We start from the raw sequence: 20,553 nt of genomic DNA on the forward strand, positions 1-20,553 counted from the left end.
AAAGCATCTTATATTACAGGATCGGTAGGTTGCAGTTTTCTGTATTTGCAAGAGTTGGGACATTTAACTTGAATGTACATAGGTACAGAGAAGTTGGTTGTGTTTTTCAGTATGTTGCATATACCAGATGTGTATCGTGTATAAAGATGTCATGTTACTTGAATAAGTATGTAAATGTCTTGATTGACAAATATAATACAGTGTGGATGGCACCGGATAACAATGGGATGAGCAGGCAATTGTACATGTTTGATTGTTGTACTTCTTTTTTTTTTTTTTTGTGAAATTTGTAAATAAATAGCCGATGAGACCTGGCGAACGACAGTCTACAAGTGTCGCTGGCTCCACTTTCAAAACACTTGAACCTGTTTTCAGGCGAACACAACTGTTACTTGGTGCCGTGTCCTGTTACCTGTAACAGTTTATTGGGGGCTCGCCCGGGATCAGCACCACCTGCTGGTGGGAAGCTGATCCTTTGATCCTGATACCTTTTGCCGGGAGTGACCTGATGAGCCAGGGAGCAACATCCGACGGAAAAGTCCACTGGTGAAAGTAGCGTCTTCCAGCCGCACCGACTTATGCAAGCTGCTTCATTTAATGTAGTCTAAGAAAACCTCTGTGCCAATCACCACATCTGATGAAGAGTAAGGATTGTGCTGTGTAGAGGGAACCATCTATACCGGGGGTGGGCAATTCCGGCCCTTGAGGGCCGGTATCCTGCCTGTTTTCCAACTCTCCCTGCTGGAACACACCTGATTCAAATGATCATATAATCAGCAAGGTCTGCTGAAGCTGGATAATGATCCTGATCATTTGAATCAGGTGGGTATTGATCCCAGGCAAAGCCAAAGATGTCCAGTAAATCCACATTTGTATTGTCCCAAACTGCTGGAACGGTCATCAGCAAAACGTTTGCCTCAAAGTAACACATGTTTTGGGAGGCACATTTGCTTTATAAATAAACCTCAACCACAAGCCTTTCTGGGGCTCGGATGTAGAGAGAAGAACTAGGTTTTGTTGTCCTTTGTGGACTCTGGTACAGAGCAGCTCCGATGGGCTTTTCTGGCTTCCGTGTTGTCCTGCTGTAAGGTTTGTAACTGCACAATTGTATGTCGGCTGAGGGTGGAGTTCTACTAAAAGGGGGCGGGTTAGTGTGTGGTTAGTGACGTATGTAACGCTGAAACGATTTGTCAGTGCTGATTGAGCTATGTTGATACAAACGGCCATAGGAAAGGGAAACATGGATAGTTTCTCTCACAACTTTGGGCACTTAGTCAGGTTGGGGGAATGCATATTTATGACTAAAACCATAACAAAAAGAGATTTTCGTATTAGCGGCCCTTCAAAGAGAAGTGTCCGGCCGCTGTGCAGACCGCCACCGGCGTATTCTTCCCTCTTCCTCCACATACAGTCCCCCCCCCCCCCTCACGCGCCGGTGCCGGAGAAGCGAGGCCAGCACCGCGACCAGAACAAAACAGGGACGCCTCCGCTCCGCCGAAGCGAGCGACATCGGCCGGACTGTCGTTATGGGACTCCTCCCGCAGTCACTTGAGTAGACTGTTTGCCTGGCCATTAGCGGAGGGTGCTACTGCACGTAGTTTTAATACTATGTCAACCCATTAATGGGACGGTGGGTCCGGGATGGCCAGGTATTCACTGACAAGGTCATTTTATATATTTTTTGATCAGGAAAATGAAAAGAGTTGCCATTTTCTCTTTTATCCATTCATTTTGGAGAAAATAGTAAATAAGTGACCATGAATAACGCCCCTTGTGAGGAGAATGGCCGCGCCCCCTAGCGTTCTATTCATGTTCGGCTGGAGTCACGCGAGGAACCGATTCCAAACCCGCCATTGGAAATCATTGTACTTTTATTGCTTATAACGACCAAAAACTGCGATCAGTTTTATTGGACATTTATGTGGACATCTCTACTAATGCCCACTTCAACACATCAAAAGGATTGACCTCTCCGTGGCTGAATTATATGAGAATGAGGAAATGTGGAAGTCAGCAGAGCTACATAGATTTAGGCTGGGACGAGCTTTTTGTTCGCTGTTCGATGAGGGCTTTCGTCACTCTCATGCCGCTTCACTCAGGCAGGTCGCGGCTGCAAGCAAGCAAGCAGGGACACCGCGCGCGACTGTGTGCGAGGCGACATGAAGACAAAGGCTCATCTTCACCTCCACACGCTGGGCGGACAGTAAGGAGCTAATGTTGTTGTGCTAACGAGAAGAACTATTTTAATTTTGAAAAAATCGAGTGTTAATTAATATTCTCGATTCCATTACAAAGACGTCAATATCGTCATTGTCTCCAAACCATATATCATGTTTGACTGGTTCCACTGGTCGTTTGCGTCGTCTATATATCACTGCCATTACTTATCAGAGCTCCCGGCGATTGACGGCGTCCGTCTTTAGCCTGCGGCTCGAAAAAATTCCACGACATCCTCCACGGTCTCGCGACACCGTCACGTGTATATTCTGATGCATTAAATTGGCTAAGAGACGGAGAATTGGATTAAAAAAAAGACACGGACGTATCCTCTCTCCCGGCTTTAAAGGTGGAAAGACGGTAGTGGGGCCGACCCAAGGGTGTGTGTGTGTGTGTTTTATCTGCCTGCTTACGTTGTGTTCCCGCATGCCAGAGTGCAGCGTCCTAGTGTGCCGTGACAGTAGCCCGACACAATAGTGCTGTTTTATTTTTCTTTACTGCAGTGTTTTATCTTGTGCGTGTAAATTTTAGCATGCCCTAACCCGCTCTTGTTTTCTCGAGTGTAGAGTTGGGTACTGGAGTGACAGACCAGTGTTGCACGTCCTTGCCCCCGGGGAGAGCCCGAACCCCACACGACCGTTGGCCCGGCCAACCACTGCCTTACAGATTCCCCCCCTCCCCTGTTCTTACGTTTTTATTGTGTTGTTGTTCTCTTAGGACATTTTATTGTCCAGGTCCCCTTGTTTTAGTTTCTTTTACGGACCCACTTGTGGTCCATGTGGTTCAATAAAACATTGTCCATCAAATCAACCAGCATCCCGTGTCCACCATGCTGTTTCTCAAGGGTGCCACATGGCTACATGTATTTCTAACAAAAGACAATAAGCCTAACTATTGTTGATTAAGTGATTGTTTTTTTTTTCCAAACGTTACAGTGAAGTGTGAAGACACAAAATGAGTACTGTGCATATATTTCTGAGAAAACCTTGTGGGCTGAAATGATGTTGACAAGTGGTTTTCCTTATGTTGTCATTATACACAGGTTATTTTAAAGATACACTTAACGATTTGGTGTAAGTTTAAGTGTTTGTGAATGTATTTTTTGTCAAAAGCCAGTAGGCTGTTAGTATCTTTTTTTTTTGTTAAAATGAAATGAAAGTGAATTGTAAAGACAATGTAAGTACTGTGAAAATATTTCAGTGGACTGAACTGATGTTGACATTGATTGCTTTTCTTATGTTCTCTTTAGATACAGATTATTTCAAAGCTGCTGTTCAGTTTGAAGATGCAGTATAAGTGTATTTGTGAATATATTTTTGGCAAAATCCAAAAGGCATAACTATTGACAAAGTATTTGTTGTCGTTTTTATGTTACAGTGAAGTTCTAGTGAAGTGAGAAGACACAATCTAAGTACTTTGAATATATTTCTGAGAAAAGCCAGTGAGGTTAAATTATGTTGACAAGTGATTGTTTTCCTTATGTTGTCTTTATACAGGTTATCTTGGAGCTACAGTTTAAAGTGAAGATGTAGCAGAAGTGTTAAAGACTTTGTGAATATATTTCTGAGAAAAGCCAATAAGATGATCTGATATTGACAGTGATTTCATTTTTTCTATTTAATTTTCATGTTATATTTATGTTATGTACTGTTTTACAATTGGGTGTATTTAATTTCTGTATATTTTCATCTAATATTTTGTTATAACTTTGTATTTTTGCAGTTTTAATTGTATATTTTTCCAATGTTACTTGAACAATTTGTATTTGAAAAAAGTTTTGTTTTAAATAAAAATGTGATCTATTGTGAAATTGCATCTCCTGTTTGTACATGCAGAAGTATTGTCGACTGGAATAAAAAGCATACATTGTTTTAACGTAAACAGTTTAATTTATTTTCCCCCATGAACACGTATGTTTTCCTAACATATAGCTACCAGTAGTGCAAATATAAAAAGTAGAATTTTGTGTCCTAGTGACAAACCTCTGTCATTGTACTTAACGGAAGGGCATTAGTTGCAAAATTATCCAACATAAGTTACTATGGCGTCAGAGGCCAAAATGCTGTGTTCTCCTAACAGAAGGTTGTTGGTTAAAAAGTATTTCAACTTAGTCGGATGTGTTTAAAAAACATACACACTGGCATTAATATGAAGAAGTAACACCAGTTTGCACAACACTTGTTCAGTGGCAAGAACTCATACTGTTATGTTGTAACAATTTGTATTTATGTTATGTACGTGTACCATAGTTTCTTCTTTTGGTTAAACAGACTGGTATGTGCGAAGAACTCAGCGCATCATGGCAAATTCTCCATAAAGACCTTTATGTTGAACGACCTCATTTTTTTTTTACAGTGTATGAGTCTAAGTAAATCACTGTGATTCATCAGCGCCAAGTTGAATTACGGTACATATTTCAGCGCATAGGAGGAAGCCCTTTTCTGTTCCAGCGCAAGACCAGGTCCACAATGACATGGTTAGATGGGTTTGATATGGAAGAACTTGTGCTGGGCCACAAACCCATTTAACTGACTGGTCCTCTTTTGTAACTCAATAGTCTTTTGAATAAACGGGCCACAGACAATTCAAGAAGGGTTGTTTTAGTGCAAATGCCAGTACCATTTTCACCACTGTTTGATGTTAAGACTGGGTCTTACTTTAATTAATCAATCCATCCACCATTATCTAAACCGCTTAAATCCAAGACAAATGCTTCCATGACCTTGTGACGTGTAACGCCATTGATGAGCACTAGATGTCGCAGTTGTGCTACTAATTGGTCTGACTCACTCTTTGGACTTGCCAAAGGCAATTAAGATGATCTATTTTCGTCTTCAGTCACCCTTAGCCATCTCTTTTGATTTTGCAAGTATGTTCTCACTCATGAACAGCTAAATCCCTTCTTACAAAGAGTCACAACTGGAGCAAACCTTTCGAAAAGAGACACCCACGCCACATCATGCCAGTGTCTTAACATCTTGGCCGAAAAAGTCTTGCATCTGTGAGCTTGAAAAGTAGAGGAAGAGGAGCAGTCGGCTGAGAGATGTATTTGCATAAGTCTCATTAGTTATTGATGGCATTATAGTTGCAATATCCACTCATTTTTGGAGGGCTTTTTTTCCGACCGACTTTTCATCAGGATGGTGCTGCTGACGTCAGCTATTGAACAATTCCGAATATGTGGGCATTTCTGGTATTACCCACGATGCAACGCGCCTTAGTGAAAACAACCCAGCGTATTGTATTGCTTTTGCCTGTGACTAGCATATAAAGCTTGCGGAAAATCATGCGTAGTTGTTGTGCGGTTGGATATACCAATCATAACATGATGGAAACTAAATTATCATTCCATATTATTGTGTGGACCATGAACGTCGGAGAAAGTGTGTAAACGGAGTGAAGAGACGCTTTTATATGACCAATATTCAGGTTAGAATAGCAGTAACCCAAAGGTCTCATTCGGGTTTTTAAAAACCTGATTAAGAGCATATTTGGGTTTTTGCATGTGTTTACATGGCCTTTCAAAACCTGAATACTGCTAATATTTGCGTTTTAAAAGGGTTCTTGACTGCATGTAAACATAGTGAGTTGAGATACGGGCAATGCATTCACTGACACACAAACGCCAGACACCATTCTGGAGAGGTTTTATTGTCAACAAAAGTACAGCTATATCAGATATGGATTCATTTTTATTTATTTTTACAGCGAAGTACAACATAATTCCAGTGCTTCTGAATACACCAAAACATATAATGTACATACAGTTGACATCTCCACTCTCCCATTCACAGTTTCTGGATTGAATAGGCATTATTTTTCATTTCTACATCAAATAATCAAACTCAAAATGCCAGCAAGAACAAAAATGACAAATGTTTGCATATGGAGACACGGATTTTGGGTTGTGGGTTAATTTTCTGCGGTAGGCAAATCTTAGACCTTGGACTATATGGTATTATACAATGAAACGTGTGTTTCTAAAAGTGGGACGTCAGTCTTCAGCTCACATTGCTGTCATTGAAAACCACATCTAATATGGCTCATTGGACCCTGTGGTACCCTGACTGTTCGGGTGATTGCTAGTGGTGATGTCGTCATGCTCCATGTGAGTGCTTTGTATACACTTTGGAACAAAAACGGGTGACTGAAAGCAGTCTCCTATGCATTCTGTTCGCTAACTTGGCTGGTCTCAGTTCATGATTGGACAACAAATGGGATAAAAACAATCTTCATCAGCACTCTAGGCCTCGAATTAAAGATAAGAATATATAAGGTCAACAAAACCAAACTATACATTGTTTGAACAATTTAGCGCCAAAATTATAACATTTAACACTGGCTACTAATGAAATAAATAGTGAACACGTAAAAGTGAGAGAATATTTTTTACTGTCAAGTCGGGATGTCACAATATCGGCAATATCGTGATATCGCGATATTAAAATTGAGACCGCTCAGTGATGGTGTCTGTGTGTGTGTGCCCTGCTCATAGGGTTGCGTCAGGAAGGGCATCCGGCGTAAAATGCTTTGCCAAATCAATGATGCGAATCGAGCGTGCACTTGATTCGCTGTGGTGACCCCTGAGGGGACAATCCGAAAGGATACAACATATAATCGTTGTCGTGTCATGATCTTAATAGCAGCAAATATGTTTAAAAGCCCAAGTTGTTTTCCATTTGTGCAGTTCCAGCACCATCCGGTGGTTAGTTTATTAATGCAGTTTAATTTGATGCATGACCAGCCAAGCCTGTTTCTTTGTGAATGCTGTTATGTACAAAAAAATATTGTGATGTTTTTTTTTAATGAGCTTTTTTTTTTTTACAATATCATGAGCTTTTATACAGTATCGTGAGCTTTTTATATATCGCCAACCGTCCCACAATATCGTGATACTTATCGTATCGCGAGGTTCGTATCGTGATATTATCGCATCGTGACATTTGAATATCGTGACATCCCTACTGTCAAGTTGTTATACTTCAGCGCATTATTGGGAAACAAGAGCATGATATGCATTGCAATGAAGTACTCTGTGTGTGTCTTCAGGATTATGGTTATTTTTAGCACATCCCTATAGAGTTCCTATGCATTCAGCTCTTCTGCTGGACTAAAAATCTATACACTACACCTATGACCAGTGCCAACTCCTTTAGTGATATCATAGAAAAAATATACCCGTTTTGCCTCAGATCTGAGGCTCAGCAGTTACTGGTATATCCATAAATAACCAGCGATTAGAGCTATGCCAGTGTTGATTGGAGTAAAAAAAAAAAAAGAGAATACATCTTATATTTGGCAAAGAGAATGCCCGTGCCTTTCATTTGATCGATTAAGACCTCACTCTGACTCCGTATGAGGATAAGTCCCTTTCCTCTTCCTGACATGGAATAAGAACAAAGGCTACAAGCATAAATGCGACACAAGCAGGAGACAGGTGGAAAGAGACCAGAACTCCCTCTGGTGAGATGGCAGTGGGATCACAACTGAATGCTTCATGGCGGAAAGAGCCCATCGGAGGTGAAATGAAACTAAACAAACCGTAAAGAGTTGTTTTAAGTCTCATGCAAAGTATTGGATGCCACAAGCATGCATTTACCTGGTACTGAGCTCTACCATACGCTAGAACTGGAACAACATTCGTCTCCAACGCAAAATACCAATATCCAAATATATGATCTGTTCTTTTTACAGTATTTACAGTGTGTAGCTGATAACGTTAAAATAGATGACTTTTTCTTGTTTAATTCAGAACTCATTGCTTATAATATTCTTTGAACTGTATACTCTAACTCGACTAAGCAAAACTAATGATTTCTAATACATATTCCAAACAAATCCTCTTTCAACAATAAAGGAATTCTATGTCATTTCTATATACTGTATCTAAAATCAGAATAACTTATATTTGTGCAAGGTATTGCAGCTACGCAAGTGTGACATAGCAACAAAGTAAGTGTTTTGAGTGCGCCGCGTGCACAGCAACAAATCATGTGGAAGAGATCCGTCCGAGTGGATCTCGTGCGAGAGAAAGGAAGAGACCGTTGCAAGTCCCACACCGAAGGGAAAATACATGACAAATTCAAATCTGCCTGTGAAACGGAATAGATAATCACTAGTGGAATGCTGGAAGGCACTGTTAGATAGCATCACTCTTCTCCGCAGCACAACGGGCCAGTAAGTGCGCATGATTGTGTGTCTCTGTGTGCGTTTGCATCTGTGGGGCTAAGGAGGTGGGGTGGGCGCAGCACTGGACCTGAGGTTATCATGCTTGAGGAACCGTATGTTGTTGGTGAAGGGAATTATCTTCCAGAATAATCTGACTGGGAGAGACACCACTCGTCCATGTCGCAACTTTCTTTACTGTAACAAAACACACATTGTACAACATACAAAGAAATTCGACGGTCTTTTCCCAGGAAGTTATAAGGCCTATTTGAAGGCAAACAAAGGACATAGAACAATATACGGAATAACTCTTTCATATTGAGTAACAAAGTAATGATGGCACATTGCTCAGATACCTGCACGTGCTGTCCATTGAATCCAACATGAAATGTGTCCGAGGTCAACAGATGCTCACAAACCGCGGCCAGATGTTCCGCGCACATTCCAACTGTAGCGACGAAAACAAGCCTTCCCGAGATCTGTTCTTCTAACTGCTCTGCTGGAGAAGCATCTCGTTCATTGTGGGTTAAACAAATCCATCCGATCAGGCCACGGTCTTCCCAAATTCTGTTAGTACAGTAGTAGTGTGGAGCTCTGTGCCAGAACATGGATCAGATCTGAATAAACATGATGGGAGGGGAAAGCCGAGATTTGAAGCGGCAGTCTGTGGGGATGCATGAATCACAATCAGAAAATGCCTGCATGCTACACATTATATCCACCGTTGTGCCTCCGTACTCATATTGCACTTCTTTTCCACTCCTTTCATAATGTCAGCTTCTTTTGACCTCCTTGTGGTGATCAGGGGTCGAACTTATTTTACTACAGCCATCCGTGCACACCAATCTTCCACCCAAAAGTACTCAGCCATGCACTACCCTTTCCTAGTGTGAGCGATACAAAACAAGTCCAAATATTTTGAAAAGAGCTGCGAAAAACTAAAACAAAAACCCAAACGTTTTAAAGATCAACCTCGCTGCTCGCTGTCGGTGCATTTCCAGAGGTGGGCCTTGCTCTTTCCAAACAGTCCGTGAGCTGCCGGCACAGTGCTACGGGGGTGGTCTCTGGGGAGAGAGGGGAGGGGCTCTGGCACTAGGCGGCTGAAACGTAGCCTGCCTATCTCCTGCTCCCAGCAGGTTCATCTGAGCGGCAAGCTCCCCACAACCCACAGCCCTTGACCTTCTGCGTGATGGGATATGAATACCCTGTCGAAGCTACTTGGTGAAAGAATGTTAATACACTATACTTTTGACATTCCCACTACCGATCTGATCCTGGAGCCGTCATATCATGGTCGCTGGCAGGTTTCGGAAGGATTGAAATGCTCCCTCTGACTCAAATAGGCTGAGCAGGTGAGCAGAGCGATAAAGATGGCGGCATGACGAAGAGAGGGCCACGCTGCAGAGCAAGTAGAGAGCAGGTTCCAATGCGCGTAAATGGTCTGTAATGGGCGGCGGGAGAGGTGATGCCCAACAGGGTCGAGCTTCCGGGTACTTCGGACGCGTTGGCGAGTGGCATCGGCCTGTCGTTACTCGGACACACATTCACAAGAATGCAACACGCAGTCTCACATAGCAGCACGGCAAGATCTTGGACACAATCGTACGGCGACATGGCGACGCCCGCTTTGTGTCTTCAGACAATGGATTTAAAGACAACAATCTCTACGAATTCCTGGACATTCAGATGGTGTGTTGATACAGGTAAGTGTTGCGGAATCTGAGTGAGAGTGCAAGTGACGGTTGACTCAGCTGGCCAAGCATGATAACTAAGAATGTTTTCCATGTATGAATTGTTACGTTGGATCCCCAAACAGCCCACCCCCACCCCTTTCTCTTAAAGTCTTCAGTCCTCTTGCTGCTTTCAACCATACCCAATATTGACATTGGTCCTTAACTTTGAAAGTCTCAAGTCAGTGCGTTTTTGTATTTTCTTCATTGTGTGACACGATCATCCAGTGTTTAGTGCTTCTAAGAAAAAATAGCTGGTCCTTCAGAAGAGTCTCTATTTCTTAAATGGAGCTAATCTACTAAAATTTTGCCAGAAAGGAGCCTGGCCTCTTTTGGATTGACTGAATTCAAAAACCTCTCCTTGTGCCATGTCCTCCGTTACCTCATACTGCCCCGCACTGAGGGGTTCCTGCGGGGGCGGATATGAGGGGGGCGTGCACCTGTTTACACCTAGAAGAGCAGCAGGCGCAGAAAAGCAAGAAAGGGGTACGGGGGCGGGGGGACGGGGAGGCGGCATAGGCAGAGAGCAAAGAGAAAACAATTGTCAGAATGGTCACCGAATTGCTTGACAACACAACATCTATTCATGCTGCCACAGCACACAGGCGCACGCTTAAAAATGAGATTCCATTTGTAACATTCCTGCATGTTAACCCTGAAATATGATCATATGATGACTGTTGAAGAGGATGAGAAGTGGAATTCAGCGTCAGTCATGACACAAGGGAGACTAAAGGTGCTATTCAAGCAAAATCTGTTGCACGCATACAAGAGAACTGCCATCACATCCGATGCAATGCGCCGACAGGCTTTTGGACAAGAGACATTGTTGCTCCACTTTTGTTGACCGCATCTTTGTTTGAATAGCACCCTCAACACATGAGGAACACAAGAGTGGTGAAAAGAGAGCCCAACAGAAAGCTTTTTAAAGTGCAATTAACTCGATTCTACCATGTCATTTAGCTAGTCTACAAGCATCACAAGTATGCCGGGCTAGTTACAAACTACTACTGTATATTTGGAGATGAAAGATTCCAAAGTTGCCATGGCATCTCAGAAATAAACAAAATGATGAGAAACAGTGTGCTTTGTTACAGGTATTTTTCCAAACACTGTTTCAGCAGCAGTGAGAAGGGTTTGATCTATTTGTGACAGAGGAAGCTGTTCCTCTGAGACTCTTGCATGTGATAATGCTTATCAGCACATTGGAAAGTGACCGCATGCTCCAGGGCCAACGTTAATGACAACACCTCCCAATGTTGTTTTAGCGGTTGCCATGGCATCTTATTGTGCTAAGCTCGAAAGAGAACTCTTATGCATATACCTTTAGCATTTTCAAACCATGTCCATACAACATGGCCCTCTTTCTCAAGATGAAATCTATAAATGAATCTGAAATTCAAGAGAGTACTTCACCTTGTGCCAGCCATGTACACATACAGCACGTACACAACATTTACTTGGAAAAAGACATCTACGGGGAGCCGTCAAAAGTGACGCCAGAGAGAACATTCAGAAGTGGTCATTGGTTAATTCAGACTTTAATGGATGATCATGCGTACTGTGCCACTGGCCATAGCAAAAACATCAGTCATGGAAAAAAAAAACATCTAGACTAGCACTAAAATGTCTACAATGCAAAGGATGACACTAGCCGTTGTGACATGTGGGCCCAGTGTTTGTGTTGACAGGTGCTAGCAATGAGAAAAGAAAAACGTTTGGCATGTCTTTTTTCTTCACTGAGTTGTAACGCTGTCGGCTTTCACTCGTGACTGTATCTATTGTTCCATCAGACTAAATCAAGCAGAAAACTGTGTTTATTGTTTCAATAGGACTTTAGTTCTGACAAAGACAATAAAAGGATTCTGGCTTACATAAAGGATAAACAATGCCTTGAAAAAAAGAATAGATTCCCCTTGAATTTTTTTCCCACATCTTGCCACCTTTGAACCGCAAACTTCAATGTGTTTTTTAATCGAGCTTTTATATGATCAACCAATACGCATTTGCACATAATTGTCAAGTGGAATGGAATACATAGCTGTCTGAATTTTCGGAAAATACAAATCTGAAACATGTGGTGTGCATTTGTATTTAGCCGTCCCACCTTTCTCTGCCATTACAGGTGCAAGTCTTTCGGAGTATGTCTTGACCAGATTTGAAAATCTAGACGCTGACGTTTTTGTCCATTCTTCCCTCAGCCAGATTGGATGGAGAGGGTCTGTGAAAAGCAATTCTTGCCACAGACGGCTTAATGAGATTTAGCTCTGGACTTTGGACTACTCTATCACATTTAACATCACGTCTATTCTTTCGCAGGGCACACACAGACACCGTCATTGAGCGGGAACCGATCCCACGCTGCCCGCAAACAACTCAGGCGTGTGTACCACTACACCATCAGCGACCATGACCTGCTTCTGAAAAACCATTAAAAAAAGCCTACAACTTTTACCCAAGATGTACAAAGTCTTGAAACCACAGTCATTTGTATAAACGCTAATAATAACTAACAGTAATAGCTCAAATTGTGAATTTGTTCATGAGTTGAATAGTGTTTTAAATAAATGTGAAATAGGCACTTCTAACATGTACCCTTGCTTGTATGTACAAATGTAGCGTATGAGTGTCTCCGCTGCGCTGTCTGTTGGCGGCTGTCACTCAAGAGCACACCTTGGTCGTACACTGGAAGTAGTGTTGCATTTAACACCGGTACCAGTACCGTACCCCGATTTTTCGGCGTCAAAAAGGGCTCAATACCATTTTTTTTTTAACACCGATATTCCAAAAAAAAAACATGCGGCTCACCAACTCTGTCTTAAAGGCAAGTTTACATACGCGCAAAGCCGCCTGTCTACCGGAATGCGATTAAGGCCTTAAGTGGCACGCCTCCTGCATGTGTGAGGAAGACGGCTTCAAGCAGTGAAGCGCCCGCAGCTTCTCCGCTCCTCGTTGAAAAGAATGATGCCAGAAGTGCGATATGGATTTTTTTTGCATACATGCAGTCAAATAGGTCAAGAATATGGCATGTAACGTAAAAACTTGTAGAGAATAAATATATATATGTACATACATTGACGTATGCATTATGCTTATATAAACATACAGAATAAATGCAGGCATTGATCTCATTATTTAAGAAAATAATGATCTTAAAATCAGAATTGGCTAATTCTGTGTCCAAAAAGCACAGAGGCTATACAGCTGCATATCTGGCCATCAAAATGATCATAACCGGCTCAATCCTGCATTACAATAGATGTCACACTAATGGCTCTAGAAACCTTCTGTGCACATTTTCTATTAGTGACGTTTAAGTACAATACACACCACATTTTTGAGACCGATATTTGCTCACAATTTTGAAAACTGTCCATTTTCATTCTAAATCATATTATGCAATACTTTGTATTGGCCTATCACAAAACCTCAAGAAAATACACTCAAGTTTGTGATTGTAAGGTCAAAATGTGAACTAGGTGAAGAGGTACGAATACTTTTTCAAGGCAATGTACCTGTAATCTTTAAATGGTGGCTCCTACCCTACCAAAACACAGCAAAAACTGTATAGACGGCTGTGAAGTACATGATGAAGTTCTGGATTTTAAATTCAAATTAAAACCAACAAACATTCACTTTAGGTCAGTTGAAAAAAGAATGTTGCTAATCCTAACCCAAACGGTTGATGGAGGTTGGAAATTGCTTCAAGACAACTATGACACTGGATCCAGATGCCATGAAGACAAGTGTCATCTTTAAAACTCAATACTTCATGCAAACAGTCCCTCTGTCTTTTCATTGATGCTTAACAGCTGCTTTACTACGTGCGGCAAGTGTTCTTAATGCGAGCAAACAGACATTTAAGTCAAATGAGAGACCAAAAGTAAACTTTAATCTACTGTACTTTTCCAATTTACTCAGTGCACCCTTCAATAAAATGCATGTTTGTGTTTTTAAGGAAAGTCAATGAAAGGAGATAAGAAAAAGCAGGTTGAACGAATGGTAAACAACGATGAGAAGACAGAGCACACCAGCGAGGAAAAGAAAATGGAAATCACCTGATATCTTCTTGTTGCCTCACCTTTCTGTTTGGTCACCTTTCTCACTGTCATGGCTGCCTGCCGTTTCTGGTACTCTGAGATCTCAAAACCTAAACAGCAAACAACAAAGCCTGTTCTGAAAAATAAGCTGTGACACTCCAGCTTGCAGAGTCCCAGATGCCATGCCATGCCATTTCATATCGCGGCAACATCATGTCATAATTCCAAACAACTATGCGAGTCTGGGGCTGCAGAGAACATCTGAACAGTCTGATTGCATGCTTAGTAGGCGCCTTAAGTGATGTAGTGGCATCACTGTCATATGAGTGTTTGTCAATTATCCTTCCTCTGGTCTTGAAAAAAATGTTTAGGAACTGATACATTTTTAGGCTCGGAAAACTAAATGTAATTTGATCGTATTTAAATCATCGGAGCAATGGTACTGTTAAAAAGCTTGACACATACGGATAGTTTGATGAATAGCAACATAAATGTTTGTTTCACACGATTGATAAAATTGACAAATCTTTGAAGTTTACATTTATCATTTCACAAAGAAGCTGTAGCCTATAGCAAACTGTATCATTATGCATCCATCCAGCCATGATCCGAGCCACTTTCAGTACACTTGAAATAGTTTTGTTTTGCAGAGCAACTTGTACTATATAAGAGCAACGACTGAAGCTATACCTACTCTTGCCATTGTGAATGAAGCAAATGCTGTCAAAAGATGTGACTAACCGATTTTCTCATCCTCCTGCACCATCTTCCTCTCCTCGTGGAAAGCCCTGAGCCAGCGGATCTTCTCCTCCGGCTTCTTGGCCAGGAAGATGTGGATCTCGTCGCTGTCTTTGTTGCACAATTTGAAGGCGTTCTTCACACTTACATTGAAGTCATCGTCTCTCCCATCAATGGCATCCCGCACCTCATAGCGATCCATGTCGATGCGACCCTTATAGTACAGAATGTCCCGTCGTATCAGATCCTGGTGAGGTGCAGAGAAAGATGAGCTTAGTGTAGTGCAAGTATGTGGTGTGTGTGTGCTTCAATCTCTCCTAAGGTGCCAACAAGCCACTTTTCATTGATACCCTGTCTTATGAGACCCTTTCCATCTTCTGCTCAAATACTATACTAACACCCACTTTGCACAAAGAGAGATGTCAGTTTTCTGATAGATACGGAAAACTACACGACTTTAACACTGGCGTTGATAAGTATACTGTAGAAGCACTTGTACAAGGTAAAGCAGTTACTTAGTTCCAACTCTGTCAGCTTATAACAATGTTTGAAGTAAGACTTTACTTTTGATTGGGGATGGGCAAGTAACGATACCAGCTATCAGTATTGGGCCGATACCAGCCATATTTCAAGGTATCGGGTACTTGCGCCGGTGGGCAACCCCAGTATCGGCCACCCTTTTGAGGTCGTTTTACAATAACGACTAAGAGGAATACATGGTTAATAAAATGTTTTTCTCAGTAAACTGCAGCGTTAGTAATAACGCCGTTTATACTAACGGCGTTAGGTAACGCCATTTCTTTTTTTTTTAATTAATGGCGTAAGCTAAGAATTATTTTCCGTCATTGAAATGCTGTTACCTGCTATTGTACGTTAAATGCCATGCGTTACAATTAATTCATTAGTTTACGACTATTGTGTAATCCTAACACACTCTGGATCCACTAAAAGGGCTCATCTCATGTCTCTTAATCGCAACGTTCCCAGCTCCTCGCTCCTCCAAACATTGAACACGACCCTGTAGTTGTTCTCACGCCGCCATATTACGGAGCGTCTGAATTGTCTTAAACGCACATCAAGGTGCGAGGACCGAGCGTCGAGGAGCTTAAATCGAGGGACGTCCGATGTATCCTCCGTGGAAGTCCAGTAGCTCCTCGATGTTGACATATGAAAACGGACATGTACCATCAGGACTGTCAACAACTCCGGACATCAAATTAAATGTATGATTTAGTGTTATTTATTAATTTTGTTATTTCTGTTCCTCTTCGCATGTAACAATGTGCAGCCTGACTAGCAAAATAATTCCACAAAGGTTCACAATGTCCTCAAAGCAATTCTTTTAAAACCGTGTCCCAGGCAAATCTTTGCAAAGGTAGATTGAATTTTCGTCAGAATTCATTCAAGGTCACAAAAACGTTTGCCAGACATTCGCCAACAGTTATAATGGTCGCCAACACATTTTCTTGTCGCAAGGAAATTTTGAACGGTTGGCGACCATTAAAATTATTGGCGAACGTCTGACAAACGTTTGCGAACTTGAACATACCCTGACGAGAAACCAACATTCGCGACCTTCGCAAACACTTGCAAACGTTCGCCCCTCAGTGGGATATGGGCTTTACATTTGACGATGAAATCATTGTAATTCACATGATATTATTTTAAAGGTGAATTCAGTCACCTGTTCGGACTCGGATCATCCAAAAACAAGGCTTAAATATTTGGGTCACCTCAATATTTCAAAAGATGTTAAATTGTATTTCAGCTACACTACTACATATTGGTTGCATAGATCTGCAGATTGTCTTTTTTAATCAATTGACGTAGCGGAGTATTATATAACACACGCATTCACAATCTCAGAAAAGGCAGAAGCCAAAATGTGACCTTGCCAGCAGTGCATCCAGCGTAAATAACCTTAGCCAACGTAGTTTTATTTACTTCTATGTACACGTAAACTAATCGCCACAGCACTATTGCCTTAGGACCTAACGACATCCAGTCGCATGATGTGGTCAGCAGGGGTAAAATGAGAAACAGAACAGCTAATGAGCATGCAGAGATAAACCTGCATCGATGTAGAATACTGATAAGAACAATAGAAGAGGAAAAGATGGAGGGCTAACACCCCCAGAGGGCTGCCACTGGATTTAGAATGCTGGAGGAGGATGTATAGAAACAAATTGCGAAAAAAAAGACAAAAACAAATACAGTAATTCAGCACATCCTTGGGTCTTTTTTTAGGTAGCACTGTAAAAACTGAGATCTGCCCACATATTGGAATTGCTTTGTGGTGCCAGGAATGATCAGCAGTGATAAATAGAGGGCAGATGACGTCAATAAATGATTAATGAAGACATCACTAACAGTATGTAAGCCATACATGAACTATCCACTGCGTGTCTGCGTGTAAACGGTGAGATAATGGTTTTCGGTTCACATTTGGATGCACGTGAGGATGCGTTTCCTCCGCCTCGGTGAGACAGCGTGTCCAAGTGTCTCACTGCATTCGTGCCTGTGCCTCCGTGTACATGGATAGTTGAGTGTAGCCGAGCATGAACATTCGTCTGACAGGGGAGCACAGCCTCGGTGCATCGAAGCCCAAACCACCGCAGTTACATTTTGAGAAATGTGCTGAGTATTTGAACTTAACCGAGGGCTCATGCGTCTTGCGATGCCTGCTAATACAGTAAATTTCCAGCCTAGGCAAGAAGTCGCATTGACTTCAAGCATCCCTGCGGTCAGCATGGGACGCACAACCTTCAAGCAGCGGACTTGGTTTGTGTTCTCCCTTATCAGCTTGTGTTCGAGCAAACAGAATCAAAATGAAAGGAAGAAAGTGAACAAAGACGAAGACATTCTACCTTCTTACAGAGAACCAGCTGGTGATCAAAGAGGAAGAAGACTCGCTGCTGGCTGCGCCCATATGGCTGATAGATCCATGACAGCTCCCCAGTGTAGATGAGCTCGGAGCTTCTGTCCAAGATATCATCTCCCTAGACACATTCAAACAAATACAAAAATCAATAAATCAAAAGTTTCCTCTTTGAAAAAAAATAAATAATACGCAGCATTAATTATATTTGGATTCAACCCTATCCTATGTGCAAGGACTTGTGCTATGCAGCCTTTGGGCATGCTTCCAGTAAATAAAGAACCTACCCCCAAATTCTGAAACAAACTGCAGCAGTTGCATGTGGTTATGGCTTCAACCCCCCAAAAATGTTTCAAGTCACTCAGCAAATGGTTATTCGATAAAACAATTAAAGATATGCTTAACATAATTTTTACCTTATCTAATTCTGAAAAACAAAAACAATCATCTCTCAGGTCTTTCAGATTATGAGTATTGCACACTCATCTTTGGATGTCTTCTTTTTTTTTTAATTCTTCTATGCTGTGCCCAGAATCTGTATCTATTAATAAACACTTTGTACAATTGTGATATGCCAAGTGTTAGAAAACAGGCTGTTGAGAAAAGTTGCAACAAATCATATGACAGTAACTACAATTATAAGACAAAAAATTGATGTGTGCATGCTGTTAATGTCTGCTCTGTTGATGTCTGGAAGTGTGAGAGCTCATGCAATTAACTCTTATTGAATTGTGGGGAAACGATTTTATTTGTATGAAAATGAAACTGAGCACCAAGTCCATAACTTGTTGTGATCACAAGATGAAGAGGATGAAGACAGACAGAATGGATTTAGTACATAAACCAGCATACAGTTACAAGACACCACCAGGGTTTTAAATGATTAAATGATTTAAATTTTTTGAACACCAGCAAATGTGGCTCTGAAGTTACCAGCCAACGAGAGTTTCCACTAACCACTTTTTATTTATATATTTTTGCACTTTAGCTCCGCTGTTTTTGTCTCCCTCTCTCACACTATCTTTGTTTGTTTCACAGGCTGGTTGCACTCTCAACTGTTGTGGGAAATGCAGGCGTTTGCGCTGCCAATGGTCATTTTTTAGAAACATGACATTGTATTTACTGGAAATGTAGGAGTCACTGCCAGAAGTACAAATGACCAAGAACAAAACATAGCGTAGAGTAGGGTTGGTCATCGTTCGAATTTGAACGATTCCGGGGTCCATTTCCTCTCCATTGTTTTGATTCTCGATATCAATTCTTTTTGGGGTGTCCAAACTACGGCCATTCATTTTTAGCAGCTTGCACAGAGTAAATTAACATTTGATATGGCCCGTGTCATTTTCCTGCATTGTACTATGGTAGTTACACTGAGTGGCAAGGCAAAAAATCAGAAGATGTTGGTTCTCATCTCTCACTTACTTGTTTTCAACCAATCAGTCATCATTCGATAGGGCCACGCCAAAATCTTGAAAAATCATTGATGTTTTGTTTTATTACCTAGGTATTATTTTCCAACTCTAAACTACATATACAAATAAATATAGCTTTGCATATCTTTACCTAGACTTGCCTCCTTTGATTTTTCCCGATGTGACTGACCCTTAAAAATTCAGACACCCCTAGTGGTTGAAATGGAGATGCTAACCAGTTATTTATTTTACTTTTCATTTTTTTATTAACTACTATGAGTTTCTCAAAGGGTTATTTTTAACAAGTATAAATATCAAATTTATGAATGTGAATTTTTAAGGTATTCATTTTTTACTAAAATTGCGTTGATTTCATGTTTGGAATCATGTGTCCATTCAAGATGGCGACCTCCGAGTCAGATCCTTGTTGCACAGAGGCTAAAAGATTGCTTCTCTTTGTTCCTTATATTCTGGGGACCTGACACTGTTCAAAGCAGGCGTGATCTTGCCAATGATCAATTAATTTAACCTCCAGTAGAGCCTCCGAAGTGTACTCACTGGACGTCAGCATATTTGGTGTATGAAGAGAGCATGCGCCGTGGGTAATTGCAGTGTGCCAAAGGTTGGCTCCTTTGCACCGCACACTTAGCGCCGAAATTATCAAACATGTCTGATACTCCCCAAAAATGCCCCCAAACACGAGGTGCGGATGGTGAAATACCGAGCGTGGATAGCAAATGAGCGCCGCTGCCGCCTCGTGTTCAGCAGGCTTTATTGTAAGCGTTGCACTGGGGCGACTCTTCATTTTGTTTGACAAAGTTAAGCCACACTTTTGATCGGTGCCGGGCACCCCTGCGTGACCCATGCATGCGCGCACTTCTTCGGTAGTCTGAGCAAGTTGTTCTTCTGGTTGGCGGACGAGGCACCGCAACGTAAAAATTTAAATGTGAACGATTCCGTGAGAATAGTACCGTCCAATCGATTGTCAAGACTCGATGCCCAACCCTTGGTATATCTCTGACTGACACGATTGCCTCATGCATCACCGGCCAAACTGGCCGTTAAGTTTTATCAACACCTGCCAAAATGAATTTCAACCCGCATTTGGCGGCTAGGCGGGTGTTAATTTAGAACCCTGGACATCAAGCTGTCAGAAACAGGGGAGTATATTTTTTCCCTCAAGGTACGTGCTACACCGATGTACCCGACCGATTGTTGTGTTTCCACTTCATGGTACCAAAGCTGAAAAAGTCAAGTGTACAGGACACGAAAGCTGTAGCTCTGAGGAGTGTACAGACCCAGTGAGAAGACATTTGTACTTTGAACACACGCGCACACGCCCACGCCCACGCACACGCACATACGTACGT

The 20,553-nt window shown here is 41.7% G+C and overlaps 1 protein-coding gene across 5 annotated transcripts in view; it reads right to left on the reverse strand.

The window, feature by feature from the left end:
* Positions 1 to 5,847: 5,847 nt before the first annotated feature.
* arhgef9a (Cdc42 guanine nucleotide exchange factor (GEF) 9a) overlaps positions 5,848 to 20,553 on the reverse strand; it is a 61,866-nt gene continuing 47,160 nt past the window's right edge. For 4 of the 5 annotated variants that reach the window (XM_086023591.1, XM_086023593.1, XM_086023592.1 and 1 more), the window contains 4 exons: positions 17,761 to 17,892; positions 14,897 to 15,140; positions 14,197 to 14,265; positions 5,848 to 10,565 (listed from right to left, as the gene is read on the reverse strand). In XM_086023591.1, the coding sequence (XP_085879717.1) occupies positions 10,390 to 10,565; positions 14,197 to 14,265; positions 14,897 to 15,140; positions 17,761 to 17,892 (621 nt within the window). In that variant the 3' untranslated portion in view covers positions 5,848 to 10,389. Of the gene's footprint in view, positions 10,566 to 14,173; positions 14,266 to 14,896; positions 15,141 to 17,760; positions 17,893 to 20,553 lie in introns of all 5 variants that reach the window. The other variant, XM_086023594.1, reaches the window with a different exon arrangement.

The sequence above is a fragment of the Filicampus tigris genome, chromosome 2 (assembly GCF_054856515.1).
Source record: "Filicampus tigris isolate MCC_2025a chromosome 2, RoL_Ftig_1.0, whole genome shotgun sequence".
In the NCBI taxonomy this organism is placed as follows: Eukaryota; Metazoa; Chordata; class Actinopteri; order Syngnathiformes; family Syngnathidae; genus Filicampus; species Filicampus tigris.